Below are 15,011 nucleotides of genomic sequence, written 5' to 3' on the forward strand. Positions count from 1 at the left end.
TCACTCTTAAGTTTTAAGAATAAATTGGATAGATACATGGGTGGCAGAGGTCTGGAGGGTTATGGACTGGGTTCAGGTCAGTGGGACTAGCGGAATAAGCGAAAACATGCAGCAAAATCAAAGACCTAAGAACAGACATTCTCTCTTGTTCCCTCTCCCATCAGGCAGAAGATACAAAAGCCCACAAGAACGTACCAGCAGGCCCAAGGACAGCTTCTACCCTGTTTTCATCAGACTATGAAATGGTTCTCAATTATCACAATCCATCTCATTATGAATTTGCACTTTGTCTTTCTCTGTAGCTGTGGCACTTTATTCCGTGTTGTTACTGCCTTACCTTGGCCTATCTCAATACACTGGTTAATAATTTGATCAGTACAAACTGTAGACAAGGAAAGATTTTAACTGTGACTAATAAAGCAATACTAGCACCTTCAACAAACATAGCACCTCAGGATCACACCAATAGTGAGACATTTCAGTGATCTTATCAAAGGTAGCAACTTCAGGAAGACTGTGGTTGGAGCAATGATGAGTGGCGGTAAAACTTGAGATCCAAAGAAGCATCTCCTCTGAAATATAAATAGGAAAAAAAATAATGTGACTGAATGTGCCCTGCATCTGTGGAGAGAAAAACACCTTTGATTAGTGATGGAGTCATACGGTACCAACTGTAAACTATGCAAGTACCCTAATTTCATTGACATGCTCCCTAACCGTCTATGCTTTGGCCATTCCAGGTGCTTCTTAAATGTGGTCACAGTTCTTGACTCCACTACTAATTAAGTCAACTTGTTCCAGATTCCATTCACTCTCTGAAAAAGTCTCAGATCCTCTCCAACCTTCCACTCTTGCCTCTCTTGCCTCTCTTTTACACTTGATGTATCTGAAGAAACTTTTGGTATTCACTATAATATTATTGGCTAGCTTACTTTTGTATTCCATCTTTATGTTCTTAAAGAATTTTTAGTTGCCTTCCGTTGATTTTTATGTAACGTCCTGTAGGGTTTCACTGCTGTGTAACATGCTGTAGGATTTCACTGACAATGTCATGGTTTCTCTGAAGCAGCAATGTTTGAGTTACACTAGTGATAACGGGGTTTGGAATGCTGTTGTTCTTTCTTGTGAGTCTGGAAGAGAGGTTGTTGTGGTCTTTTGCCAGGGAGAGATGAGGAGAGAAGATGTGAATGGAGAGAGTGGGTAGATCGCCGGACGGGGTGGATTTGGAGCCAGCGTCCGAAGGGCAGTGACGATCGGAGGAGGTCGATGGTGGACGATCGGCTTGCCAGTGAGCTCCAACATTGCACAATAGACTGTTTCATAAGATTGGGCCCTTTTTTGTTTTTTCATTTTCTTTACTAAACATATGGTCAAGGTAAGAATTATAAATCTTAATCCTTTAATCACATATTGTGTACTGTTTATTATTTCAGGGTACTGATTTGTAACAGGGGACACATTGCACAGCATCCAACCAAATGAGATTTCTTAAGTTTGGCCGGGCCGGGGGCTATCACCCACCATATTTAGTCACTAGCCGAAGCAAGAGTTATATTTAAAAGCTTCCCAATCCTCTAACTTTCCACTAATCTTTGCTGTATTATATGCCCACTCTAGCTTTCATGTTGTCTTTGACTTCTCTTGTTAGCCACGGTTGAGTTATCTTTCCTTTAACTTTTCCTCTTTGGAATGTATATATCCTGTGCCTTCTGAATTGCTTCTGTGATGCATCAGCAGCAATAGATATGAAACTGAGTCGCGTTTTTATAAATAAACAAAGGCATTTATTAACCTCTACTCAAAAACATAGAAAAGTAAACAAACGACAAACTGAAACGGAAGTTAACAGTGTTATGCGTAAATAGTTATCAAACAGTCGAACTTAGACACAATTCTTAACAGATCTTACTCAAACACAGTCTTATGGTGGTAGTTCAAAGAGGCTTCCTGAACCAGCGATGAAGAAAAGACAAAACTGCTGACGCAGATCCCAGCCGAGAAATGCCTTGTCCGAAGAAAACACGAGGAATAAGATTTCACACAGTAACTGACCTTTCACAGGAGGTAGTCAACACACAACACCCGAGACCATGCAGGGTTTAAACAAAAGTGTGTGCCACAATACCCATACGGACCATACCAAATGTCAGTCACATTCAAGGCACACAGAACGCTGTTGTTTTCTTGGGTTCGTACGAAGCTGGCATATTTTTCACTCTTGCTCTCTTTCCTCGATTACGTAACCACCAACTGTGACTCCCCAAAAAAACAACTACGCAACAAACTGCAGTCTCCCCTCTTATACCGATTGGAACATTCCATCATGACATCACATCATTCCACTATCACGACCATTACATCATATTAATATCACGAGACAATTACATCATGCTCACGAGACAAGTAACACTTCCAAAAATTCCAGCCATTGCAGTTCTGCCGTCATCCCCGCCAGTGCTCTTTTCCAATTAACTCTGGCCAAGTCCTTTCTCATGCCTTTATAATTCCCTTTACTCCACTGTAATTCTGATACATCTGACTTTAACTTCTTCTCAAATTTCAGGGTGAATTCAATCATCTTATGATCACTTTCCCCTAAGTGTTCTTATACCTTCAGCTCTCCAATCAATTCTGGTTTATTGCACAACACCCTCTCCAGAATAGCTGATACACTTGTGGGCTCAACCATGTGCTGTTCTAAAAAGCTATCTGGTAAGCTTTGTAGAAGTTCACCTTCTTGAAATCCAGCACCAACCTGATTTTCCCAATCTACCTGTATATTGATTAAGATTAGATCAGCGGTCCCCAACCTTTTTTGCACTGCGGACCGGTTTAATATTGACAATATTCTTGCGGACCAGCCGATCCGGGGGGGGGGGGGGGGGAGAGTAGGGTTGCCAACGGACAAGAGTAGAAGTCAAATACCATCAAAGTTGCTGGTGAACGCAGCAGGCCAGGCAGCATCTCTAGGAAGAGGTACAGTCGACGTTTCAGGCCGAGACCCTTCGTCAGGACTAACTGAAGGAAGAGCTAGTAAGAGATTTGAAAGTGGGAGTGGGAGGGGGAGATACAAAATGATAGGAGAAGACAGGAGGGGGAGGGATGGAGCCAAGAGCTGGACAGGTGATTGGCAAAAGGGATATGAGAGGATCATGGGACAGGAGGTCCGGGAAGAAAGGTGGGTGGGGGGGGGGAACCCAGAGGATGGGCAAGGGGTATAGTCAGAGGGGCAGAGGGAGAAAAAGGAGAGAGAGAGAAAGAATGTGTGTATATAAATAAATAACGGATGGGGTATGAGGGGGAGGTGGGGCATTAGTGGAAGTTTGAGAAGTCAATGTTCAAGCCATCAGGTTGGAGGCTACCCAGACGAAATATAAGGTGTTGTTCCTCCAACCTGAGTGTGGCTTCATCTTTACAGTAGAGGAGGCCGTAGACAGACATATTAGAATGGGAATGGGACGTGGAATTAAAATGTGTGGCCACTGGGAGATCCTGATTTCACTGGCGGACAGAGCGTAGGTGTTCGGCCAAGCGGTCTCCCAGTCTGCGTTGGGTCTCGCCAATATATAAAAAGTCGCATCGGGAGCAGCGGACGCAGTATATCACCCCAGTCGAGTCACAGGTGAAGTGTCGCCTCACCTGGAAGGACTGTTTGGGGCCCTGAATGGTGGTGAGGGAGGAAGTGTAAGGGCATGTGTAGCACTTGTTCCACTTACAAGGATAAGTGCCAGGAGGGAGAACAGTGGGGTGGGATGGGGGGGGGGGATGAATGGACAAGGGAGTCGCGTAGGGAGCGATCTCTGCAGAATGCAGAGGGCGGGGGAGGGAAAGATGTGCTTAGTGGTGGGATCCCGTTGGAGGTGGCGGAAGTTACGGAGAATAATATGTTGGACCCGGAGGCTGGTGGAGTGGTAGGTGAGGACCAGGGGAACCCTATTCCTAGTGGGGTGGTGGGAGGATGGAGTGAGAGCAGATGTGCGTGAAATGGGGGAGATGCATTTGAGAGCAGAGTTGATAGTGGAGGAAGGGAAGCCCCTTTCTTTAAAAAAGGACATCTCCCTCGTCCTGGAATGAAAAGCCTCATCCTGAGAGCAGATGCGGTGGAGATGGAGGAATTGCGAGAAGGGGATGGCATTTTTGCAAGGGAGGGTGAAAAGAGGAATAGTCCAGATAGCTGTGAGAGTCAGTAGGTCTATAGCACACACCAGTGGATAAGCTGTCCCCAGAGATAGAGACAGAAAGATCTAGAAAGGGGAGGGAGGTGTCAGAAATGGACCAGGTAAACTTGAGGGCAGGGTGAAAGTTGGAGGCAAAGTTAATAAAGTCAACGAGCTCAGCATGCGTGCAGGAAGCAGCGCCAATGCAGTCCTCGATGTAGCGAAGGAAAAGTGGGGGACAGATACCAGAATAGGTACGGAACATAGATTGTTCCACAAAGCCAACAAAAAGGCAGGCATAGCTAGGACCCATACGGGTGCCCATAGCTACACCTTTAGTTTGGAGGAAGTGGGAGGAGCCAAAGGAAAAATTATTAAGAGTAAGGACTAATTCTGCTAGACGGAGCCGAGTGGTGGTAGAGTGGAACTGATTAGGTCTGAAATCCAAAAAGAAGTGGAGAGCTTTGAGACCTTCCTAATGGGGGATGGAAGTATATAGGGACTGGACATCCATGGTGAAAATGAAGCGGTGGGGGCCAGGGAACTTAAAATCATCGAAAAATTTAAGAGCGTGAGAAGTGTCACGAACATAGGTAGGAAGGGATTAAACAAGGGGGGATAAAATCGTATCGAGGTATGCAGAAACGAGTTTGGTGGGGCAGGAGCAAGCTGAGACAATAGGTCTGCCAGGACAGGCAGGTTTGTGGATCTTGGGTAGGAGGTAGAAACGGGAAGTGCAAGGTGAGGGAACTATAAGCTTGGTAGCAGTGGATGGGAGATCCCCTGAGTGGATAAATTCGGTGATGGTGTGGGAGACAATGGCCTGGTGCTCCTTAGTGGGGTCACGATCGAGGGGTAAATAAAAGGAGGTATCCGCGAGTTGTCACTGTGCCTCGGCAAGGTAGAGGTCAGTACGCCAGACCACAACAGCACCCTCCTTATCGGCGGGTTTAATAGTGAGGTTAGGATTAGTGCGGAGGGAGTGGAGAGCAGAGAGTTCCGAAGGAGTGATTGTGAGGTGGACTCATAGAACATAGAATAGTACAGCACAGTACAGGCCCTTCGGCCCACAATGTTGTGCCAACCCTCAAACCTTGCTTCCCATATAAACGCCCCACCTTAAATTCCTCCATATACCTGTCTAGTAGTCTCTTAAATTTCACTAGTGTATCTGCCTCCACCACTGACTCAGGCAGTGCATTCCACACACCAACCACTCTCTGAGTAAAAAACCTTCCTCTAATATCCCCCTTGAACTTCCCACCCTTTACCATAAAGCCACATCCTCTTGTATTGAGCAGTGGTGCCCTGGGGAAGAGGCGCTGGCTGTCCACTCTATTCCTCTTAATATCTTGTATACCTCTATCATGTCTCCTCTCATCCTCCTTCTCACCAGAGAGTAAAGCCCTAGCTCCCTTATTCTCTGATCATAATGCATACTCACTAAACCAGGCAGCATCCTGGTAAATCTCCTCTGTACCTTTTCCAATGTTTCCACATCCTTCCTATAGTGAGATGACCAGAACTGGACACAGTACTCCAAGTGTGGCCTAACCAGAGTTTTATAGAGCTGCATCATTACCTCGCAACTCTTAAACTCTATCCCTCGATTTATGAAAGCTAACATCCCATAAGCTTTCTTAACTACCCTATCTACCTGTGAGACAACTTTCAGGGATCTGTGGACATGTACCCCCAGATCCCTCTGCTCCTCCACACTAGCAAGTATCCTGCCATTTACTTTGTACTCTGCCTTGGAGTTTGTCCTTCCAAAGTGTACCACCTCACACTTCTCCAGGTTGAACTCCATCTGCCACTTCTGCATCCTATCAATGTCTCTCTGCAATCTTCGACAATCCTCTACACTATCTACAACACCACCAACCTTTGTGTCATCTGCAAACTTGCCAACCCACCCTTCTACCCCACATCCAGGTCGTTAATAAAAATCACGAAAAGTAGAGGTCCCAGAACCAATCCTTATGGGACACCACTAGTCACAACCCTCCAATCCGAATATACTCCCTCCACCACCACCCTCTGCCTTCTGCAGGCAAGCCAACTCTGAATCCACCTGGCCAAACTTCCCTGGATCCCATGCCTTCTAACTTTCTGAATAAGCCTACTCTGTGGAACCTTATGTTGGAGTGTCCTTCTCCGAGGTGGATGGCCTGACAAGGCTAACGAGTCCCGCCTGCCCGGGTTTGGATTCAGAGTTGTCCTTCTCTTAGGCTGGCAGCCAACCAAGGCTAACGAGCCCAGCCTACCCATCCAGTTATACCAGCGGGCACTCGGCCTTGCCAGGACGTAGAAGCTCAGTGGAAATGGGGGACACCGACGAGGTGTTGCTACGGACACAGTAATGTCGGCGAGGCCACTTGCGGTGGCCTCCTGCCTAGCAGGCCAGACAATGACCACGCAGTGATCACTACTCCAGGAAAGGAGAGGCGATGTCTTGAGCAACACACATCAAAGTTGCTGGTGAACGCAGCAGGCCAGGCAGCATCTCTAGGAAGAGGTACAGTCGACGTTTCAGGCCGAGACCCTTCGTCAGGACTAACTGAAGGAAGAGTGAGTAAGGGATTTGAAAGTTGGAGGGGGAGGGGGAGATCCAAAATGATAAGACAGGAGGGGGAGGGATGGAGCCCAGAGCTGGACAGGTGATTGGCAAAAGGGGATACCAGAGGATCATGGGACAGGAGGTCCGGGAAGAAAGACAAGGAGCGGGGGGGACCCAGAGGATGGGCAAGAGGTATATTCAGAGGGACAGAGGGAGAAAAAGGAGAGTGAGAGAAAGAATGTGTGTATAAAAATAAGTAACAGATGGGGTACAAGGGGGAGGTGGGGCATTAGCAGAAGTTAGAGAAGTCGATATTCATGCCATCAGGTTGGAGGCTACCCAGACGGAATATAACGTGTTGTTCCTCCAACCTGAGTGTAGCTTCACCTTTACAGTAGAGGAGGCCGTGGATAGACATGTCAGAATGGGAATGGGATGTGGAATTAAAATGTGTGGCCACTGGGAGATCCTGCTTTCTCTGGCGGACAGAGCGTAGGTGTTCAGCAAAGCGGTCTCCCAGTCTGCGTCGGGTCTCGCCAATATATAAAAGGCCACATCGGGAGCACCGGACACAGTTTATCACCCCAGCCGACTCACAGGTGAAGTGTCGCCTCACCTGGAAGGACTGTTTGGGGCCCTTTCAGCACATCCCATTCCCATTCTGACATGTCTATCCACGGCCTCCTCTACTGTATCACCTACGCTCTGTCCGCCAGAGAAAGCAGGATCTCCCAGTGGCCACACACTTTAATTCCACATCCCATTCCCATTCTGACATGTCTAGCCACGGCCTCCTCTTCTGTACACCTACGCTCTGTCCGCCAGAGAAAGCAGGATCTCCCAGTGGCCACACATTTTAATTCCGCATCCCATTCCCATTCTGACATGTCTATCCACGGCCTCCTCTACTGAAAAGATGAAGCCACACTCAGGTTGGAGGAACAACACCTTATATTCCGTCTGGGTAGCCTCCAACCTGATGGCATGAATATCGACTTCTCTAACTTCCTCTAAGGCCCCACCTCCCCCTCGTACCCCATCTGTTACTCATTTTTATACACATTCTTTCTCTCACTCTCCTTTTTCTCCCTCTGTCCCTCTGCATATACCTCTTGCCCATCCTCTGGGTTCCCCCTCACCTTGTCTTTCTCCCCGGACCCACTGTCCCATGATCCTCTCATATCCCTTTTGCCAATCACCTGTCCAGCTCTTGGCTCCATCCCTCATCCTCCTGTCTTCTCCTATCATTTTGGATCTCCCCCTCCCCCTCCCACTTTCAAATCCCTTACTCACTCTTCCTTCAGTTAGTCCTGACGAAGCGTCTCGGCCTGAAACGTCGACTGTACCTCTTCCTAGAGATGCTGCCTCGCCTGCTGCGCTCACCAGCAACTTTGATGTGTGTTGCTTGAATTTCCAGCATCTGCAGAATTCCTGTTGTTTGCGATGTATTGAGCATTCACTTGCCCTGGGTGAGCGGGACGTCGGGACCAGACCTCACCCACCCCCCAAATATGTTGTAAGCTAGCCAATATCAAAGATATCATTGGTAAAAGAGAGGCAAGAGTAGGTATTAGACTGCTGAAAATGACAATGGCAAGAAAATGGTGGACAAACTGTAAAGTATTTTGCATCAGTCTTCACTGTGGAAGACATTAGCAGAATGCCGGAAGTTCGAGTGTGTTAGCAGGCAGAGATGAGTGCAATTGCTATGACTAGGGAGAAGTTGCTCAGGAAGCTGAAGGTAGGTAAGTCACTTGAACCACATGACTACCCTCGAGGGTTCTGAAAGAGGTGGCTGAAGAGGTAGTGGAGGCATTAGTCATGATCTTTCATGAATCACTAGATTCTGTCATGGTTCCGGAGGATTGGTAAATTGAAAATAGCACTCTACTCAAGAAGGGAGAGAGGCAGAAGGAAATCAGAGGCCAGTTAGTCTGACCTCAGTGGCAGGAAAGATGGTGAAGTCAATCGTTAAGGATGTGGTTTCGGGGTGCAGTACTCAGCCAGCGCCATCGTGGGCACGAGCCTCCCCATCATCGAGAACGTCTTCTATACGTTCAAAAGACGATGCTGCAAGAAAATGGCATCCATCACCCAGGATATGCCCTCTTCTCACAGCTAGCATCAGGGAGGTGGTACAGGAGCCCGAAGACACACACTCAACATTTCAGTAACATCTTCTTCCGGACCGCCATCAAATTCCTGAAAGGGCGATAAACCCACGAACACTACCTCACTGTTTTTCTCTACTTCCACTATTTAGTTCATTTAAAATTCATATACATTTCTTTCTGTAATAGTTTAATGATGTATTAAATACAAATTTCACCACCTAGGCCAGAGATATTAAAGCTGATTCTGACTCAGATGATGAACACCAGGGACCTCGTGGGATCAGCAAAGAGCCAAAGGCTACAGCTGCACTGCGGTAAGTGGGAGATGGGTATAGGCTGGTGTTTCTGGGCTGTACAATTCTACGAGAAGGTTCACTCGGTTGACTGCAAGCATGAAGTGCTTGGTGTGGGGAGGCAGGCATCAGGGATCCTTACTGAAACACAAGGTTGAGACGGGGACTGACGGTGGGGGTGAGATTCTTCCTGCAGTGGAGGTCTGCAACTGGAGCATAGAGATTTGAGTTATGGGTTGGACAATATTCTTCCTCTGAGGAACATGAATCTTTGGAATTCTCTGCCTCAAAAACAGGGATATTGGGAGAGCGAGGGTGTGACACTGAGACCAAGACGAGATTCACTGAGATAGTCTCGGAATATCACACTACTCATTTCAAACCCCAGGGAGCGCAGATCACACACAGCCTCTCCAACAGTAAGGTAATGCTCATGGGCTATTGTCCATTCAGAGAGCTCAGCAATGCCTCGATAAGGCGGCTGAAGAGAGTTGGACTTTGCACATTTTTCTACAGTAGAGAGCTTCCCAACAAGCTGGATCACTGCTTGGTGTGGAAAGTGCACTGTGGCAGACAGGAAGGCTCTACGATGGGTAATCAAAACTGTCCAACACATCACTGTCACCAAATACCCGCCATCAGGGTCAGGAACATCATGAGGGATCCCACCTACCCTGCTTATGGACTGTTTGTCCATGAACAGTCACTTTCCCCAAGCAGTAAGGCTGAGCAACATCGCCACCCACTGACCCACCCATCCACACCCTCGAGCATGACTACTTCATTACTTCCCATCGATCACCTCATGGACATTCAATCAATCTTCGTATAGAAACTATCTTAAATATTTATATTTATTGTGTTCTTTTATCTTGTTTTTGTTTGTGCAACATCGGATTCAGAGAACAATTATTTCATTCTCCTTTACACTTGTGTGCTGGAAATGACATTAAACAATCTTCAATTTTAATTTTGTAATTTATTTTATGTCTTGCTACCACAAAGCAATAAATTTCACATCACCAATCGGTGATAGTAAAGCTCCTCACCGACACAGCCTCCACCTTATCTCTTCCACCCCTCCCTCACTAGCCCACCATAAAAACAACTTTACAGCACACTGGAGTTGGAAACAAACATTTATTATGTTGCCGTATAAAATAACCCACTCTCTGAGAACAACATCCCTCAGGATCAGCAAACACACCACTCACCACAGACCCCTCCCTCGGGATCAACAAACACACCACTCACCACAGACCCCTCCCTCAGGATCAACAAACACACCACTCACCACAGACCCCTCCCTCAGGATCAACAAACACCACTCACCACAGACCCCTCCCTCAGGATCAACAAACACACCACTCACCACAGACCCCTCGCTCAGGATCAACAAACACACCACTCACCACAGACCCCTCCCTCAGGATCAACAAACACCACCCACCACAGACCCCTCCCTCAAGATCAACAAACACCACTCACCACAGACCCCTCCCTCAGGATCAACAAACACCACTCACCACAGACCCCTCCCTCAGGATCAACAAACACACCACTCACCACAGACCCCTCCCTCAGGATCAACAAACACACCACTCACCACAGACCCCTCCCTCAGGATCAACAAACACACCACTCACCACAGACCCCTCCCTCAGGATCAACAAACACCACCCACCACAGACCCCTCCCTCAGGATCAACAAACACCACTCACCACAGACCCCTCCCTCAGGATCAACAAACACACCACTCACCACAGACCCCTCCCTCAGGATCAGCAAACACCACTCACCACAGACCCCTCCCTCAGGATCAACAAACACCACTCACCACAGACCCCTCCCTCAGGATCAGCAAACACCACTCACCACAGACCCCTCCCTCAGGATCAACAAACACACCACCCACCACAGACCCCTCCCTCAGGATCAACAAACACCACTCACCACAGACCCCTCCCTCAAGATCAACAAACACCACTCACCACAGACCCCTCCCTCAGGATCAACAAACACCACTCACCACAGACCCCTCCCTCAGGATCAGCAAACACCACTCACCACAGACCCCTCCCTCAGGATCAACAAACACACCACTCACCACAGACCCCTCCCTCAGGATCAACAAACACACCACTCACCACAGACCCCTCCCTCAGGATCAACAAACACCACCCACCACAGACCCCTCCCTCAGGATCAACAAACACACCACTCACCACAGACCCCTCCCTCAGGATCAACAAACACCACTCACCACAGACCCCTCCCTCAGGATCAGCAAACACCACTCACCACAGACCCCTCCCTCAGGATCAACAAACACACCACCCACCACAGACCCCTCCCTCAGGATCAACAAACACCACTCACCACAGACCCCTCCCTCAGGATCAGCAAACACCACTCACCACAGACCCCTCCCTCAGGATCAACAAACACACCACTCACCACAGACCCCTCCCTCAGGATCAACAAACACCACTCACCACAGACCCCTCCCTCAGGATCAGCAAACACCACTCACCACAGACCCCTCCCTCAGGATCAACAAACACACCACTCACCACAGACCCCTCCCTCAGGATCAACAAACACACCACCCACCACAGACCCGTCACTCAGGATCAACAAACACACCATTCACCACAGACCCCTCCCTCAGGATCAACAAACACCACTCACCACAGACCCCTCCCTCAGGATCAACAAACACACCACTCACCACAGACCCCTCCCTCAGGATCAACAAACACACCATTCACCACAGACCCCTCCCTCAGGATCAACAAACACACCACCCACCACAGACCCCTCCCTCAGGATCAACAAACACACCATTCACCACAGACCCCTCCCTCAGGATCAACAAACACACCACTCACCACAGACCCCTCCCTCAGGACCAACAAACACCACTCACCACAGACCCCTCCCTCAGGATCAACAGACATTCATGACTGAGCACTAACCCCTCCCTCGTCATCCTCCGAGAGCAACTTCCCCTCCCTCGGGATCAGCAAACACACACCATTCTGCATGGACCCCTCCCTCGGGATCAGCAAACACACCTCCCTGACCTGTCCCAACACAGCTCAGCTCCCACCTTCCTGAGAGCAGTGAGATACAGGGTCCCCTCCCAGCGGGCAGACCCTTCCCTGGTTAGGAGAGGTTGGAGGGGAAAGAGGAGGGTGAAGAGGGGTGACAGTCCATTGTGGGCAAAGGGAGGGGCAGGGGCGTGAGAGGGAGGGGAGGAGTGAGGATACAGACAGCCCCTCCCCATAGTCTACTGTTCCTGTCGCCTCAGCCGCTGGCGTTTGTAGAGTTTTTTCTGGGGCCTGGCGCTGTGCGTGGTCTGCGGAGGTGCCTGCTGGACCTGGGGCAGCTTCTGCGGGGCAGGCGTGTCAAAAACTGCATGGGTGGGGTCCTCGGGTAGGGTCACTAGCTGCTCCTGTCGCCGAAGTCGCTGCAGTTCCTTCATGTTTTGTCTCTCGGCGAAGCGGCTGGCCGCCGCTGCTCGCAACATTCTCCGGTGCTGGTCAGGGAGCAGGGGCAGCAGTCAGCGTAGAATTCCCACCCCACACCCCCGGCGGTGGCTGCGAGGGAGTCACACGGAGTGACGGAGGGGTGGCTCCGAGGGCAAGTCACGCGGAATGAGGGAGGGGCGACTCAGAGGGCAAGTCCAGAGGAGTGAACAGGGGCAGGTTCCAGGGCTGGGTGTGCAGAACAAGAGATGGAAGAGTGGTTCTGAGCAAGCGTCACGTGGAGCAAGGGGGGGTTGCGCAGAGCGAAGGAGTGTCATGCAGAGTGAGGGAGGGGAGGCTTCGATGGGAGAGTTGCGCGGAGCAAGGGAGTGTTAGCTCCAAGGGAACAATCCCCATCCCAGTACTTACCACATTTGGAGAGCGGTACTTTGGATTTTCGTACAGCGTTTGACCCCCAAAACTGCCGCGGAAAATCTTAATGAGGTTCAGAACAAACCGAGGTCCAATCTCCACCAGAGAGCCGTCCTCCTCGATAATCTGTAACACGACAGGGAGTGTGGGTCCCAAGGCCAGAGGCAGCCAGGCTGTGAACCTCGGCACGGAGCACCACGCAAGCAGGCAACAACTCACCGACGGACAGGACATCACCGCCTGCACCACCCAATGTGCAACGCGGACCCAGCCCTCCCAACTCTGGGTGCAGTGTGCTACAGGATGAGATGAGGTGAGGGAGGGAAGGGAGGATGTGTGGTGGAGGGTTGGGGGTGGGGAGTCATTCGAGGGAGAAGGCAGCCCGATTCACTGCCCACCCTCTTCAGCACTTCAGTACAGAGCCTCTCCTCAGTGAGTCTCAGGATAACGGGAGCCCCACTCCCACCCACTCGTGGCTGAATTACAGGCCCAACCATAGGTGAAGGAGGGCCAGTGGACACTGGCAGGGTTTGGGGGACAGACTGGAGGACACTGGCAGGGTTTGGGGGACAGATCAGACACTGGCAGGGTTTGGGGGACAGACTGGAGGACACCGGCAGGGTTTGGGGGACAGACTGGAGGACACCGGCAGGGTTTGGGGGACAGACTGGAGGACACCGGCAGGGTTTGGGGGACAGACTGCCGGACACCGGCAGGGTTTGGGGACACACCGGAGGACACCGGCAGGGTTTGGGGGACAGACCGGAGGACACCGGCAGGGTTTGGGGGACAGACCGGAGGACACCGGCAGGGTTTGGGGGACAGACCGGAGGACACCGGCAGGGTTTGGGGGACAGACCGGAGGACACCGGCAGGGTTTGGGGGAGGACACCGGCAGGGTTTGGGGGAGGACACCGGCAGGGTTTGGGGGAGGACACCGGCAGGGTTTGGGGGAGGACACCGGCAGGGTTTGGGGGAGGACACCGGCAGGGTTTGGGGGAGGACACCGGCAGGGTTTGGGGGAGGACACCGGCAGGGTTTGGGGGACAGACCGGAGGACACCGGCAGGGTTTGGGGGAGGACACCGGCAGGGTTTGGGGGACAGACCGGAGGACACCGGCAGGGTTTGGGGGACAGACCGGAGGACACCGGCAGGGTTTGGGGGACAGACCGGAGGACACCGGCAGGGTTTGGGGGACAGACCGGAGGACACCGGCAGGGTTTGGGGGACAGACCGGAGGACACCGGCAGGGTTTGGGGGACAGACTGCCGGACACCGGCAGGGTTTGGGGACACACCGGAGGACACCGGCAGGGTTTGGGGGACAGACCGGAGGACACCGGCAGGGTTTGGGGGACAGACCGGAGGACACCGGCAGGGTTTGGGGGACAGACCGGAGGACACCGGCAGGGTTTGGGGGACAGACCGGAGGACACCGGCAGGGTTTGGGGGAGGACACCGGCAGGGTTTGGGGGAGGACACCGGCAGGGTTTGGGGGAGGACACCGGCAGGGTTTGGGGGAGGACACCGGCAGGGTTTGGGGGAGGACACCGGCAGGGTTTGGGGGAGGACACCGGCAGGGTTTGGGGGAGGACACCGGCAGGGTTTGGGGGACAGACCGGAGGACACCGGCAGGGTTTGGGGGAGGACACCGGCAGGGTTTGGGGGACAGACCGGAGGACACCGGCAGGGTTTGGGGGAGGACACCGGCAGGGTTTGGGGGACAGACCGGAGGACACCGGCAGGGTTTGGGGGACAGACCGGAGGACACCGGCAGGGTTTGGGGGACAGACCGGAGGACACCGGCAGGGTTTGGGGGACAGACCGGAGGACACCGGCAGGGTTTGGGGGACAGACCGGAGGACACCGGCAGGGTTTGGGGGACAGACCGGAGGACACCGGCAGGGTTTGGGGGACAGACCGGAGGACACCGGCAGGGTTTGGGGGACAGACCGGAGGACACCGGCAGGGTTTGGGGGACAGA

The 15,011-nt window shown here is 51.4% G+C and overlaps 1 protein-coding gene across 3 annotated transcripts in view; it reads right to left on the minus strand.

Annotated features, from left to right (window-relative positions):
• Positions 1-272: 272 nt before the first annotated feature.
• Positions 273-15,011, minus strand: part of bxdc2 (brix domain containing 2) — a 31,120-nt gene continuing 16,381 nt past the window's right edge. The window contains exons 9-10 of one of the 3 annotated variants that reach the window (XM_063049656.1): positions 13,025-13,153; positions 273-572 (exon numbers count right to left, since the gene is read on the minus strand). In XM_063049656.1, coding sequence (XP_062905726.1) covers positions 435-572; positions 13,025-13,153 — 267 coding nt within the window. In that variant the 3' untranslated portion in view covers positions 273-434. Of the gene's footprint in view, positions 573-11,922; positions 12,667-13,024; positions 13,154-15,011 lie in introns of those variants that run through there. The other 2 variants (XM_063049657.1, XM_063049655.1) reach the window with 2 other exon arrangements.

This window comes from Mobula hypostoma, chromosome 5, assembly GCF_963921235.1.
Source record: "Mobula hypostoma chromosome 5, sMobHyp1.1, whole genome shotgun sequence".
NCBI lineage: Eukaryota > Metazoa > Chordata > Chondrichthyes > Myliobatiformes > Myliobatidae > Mobula > Mobula hypostoma.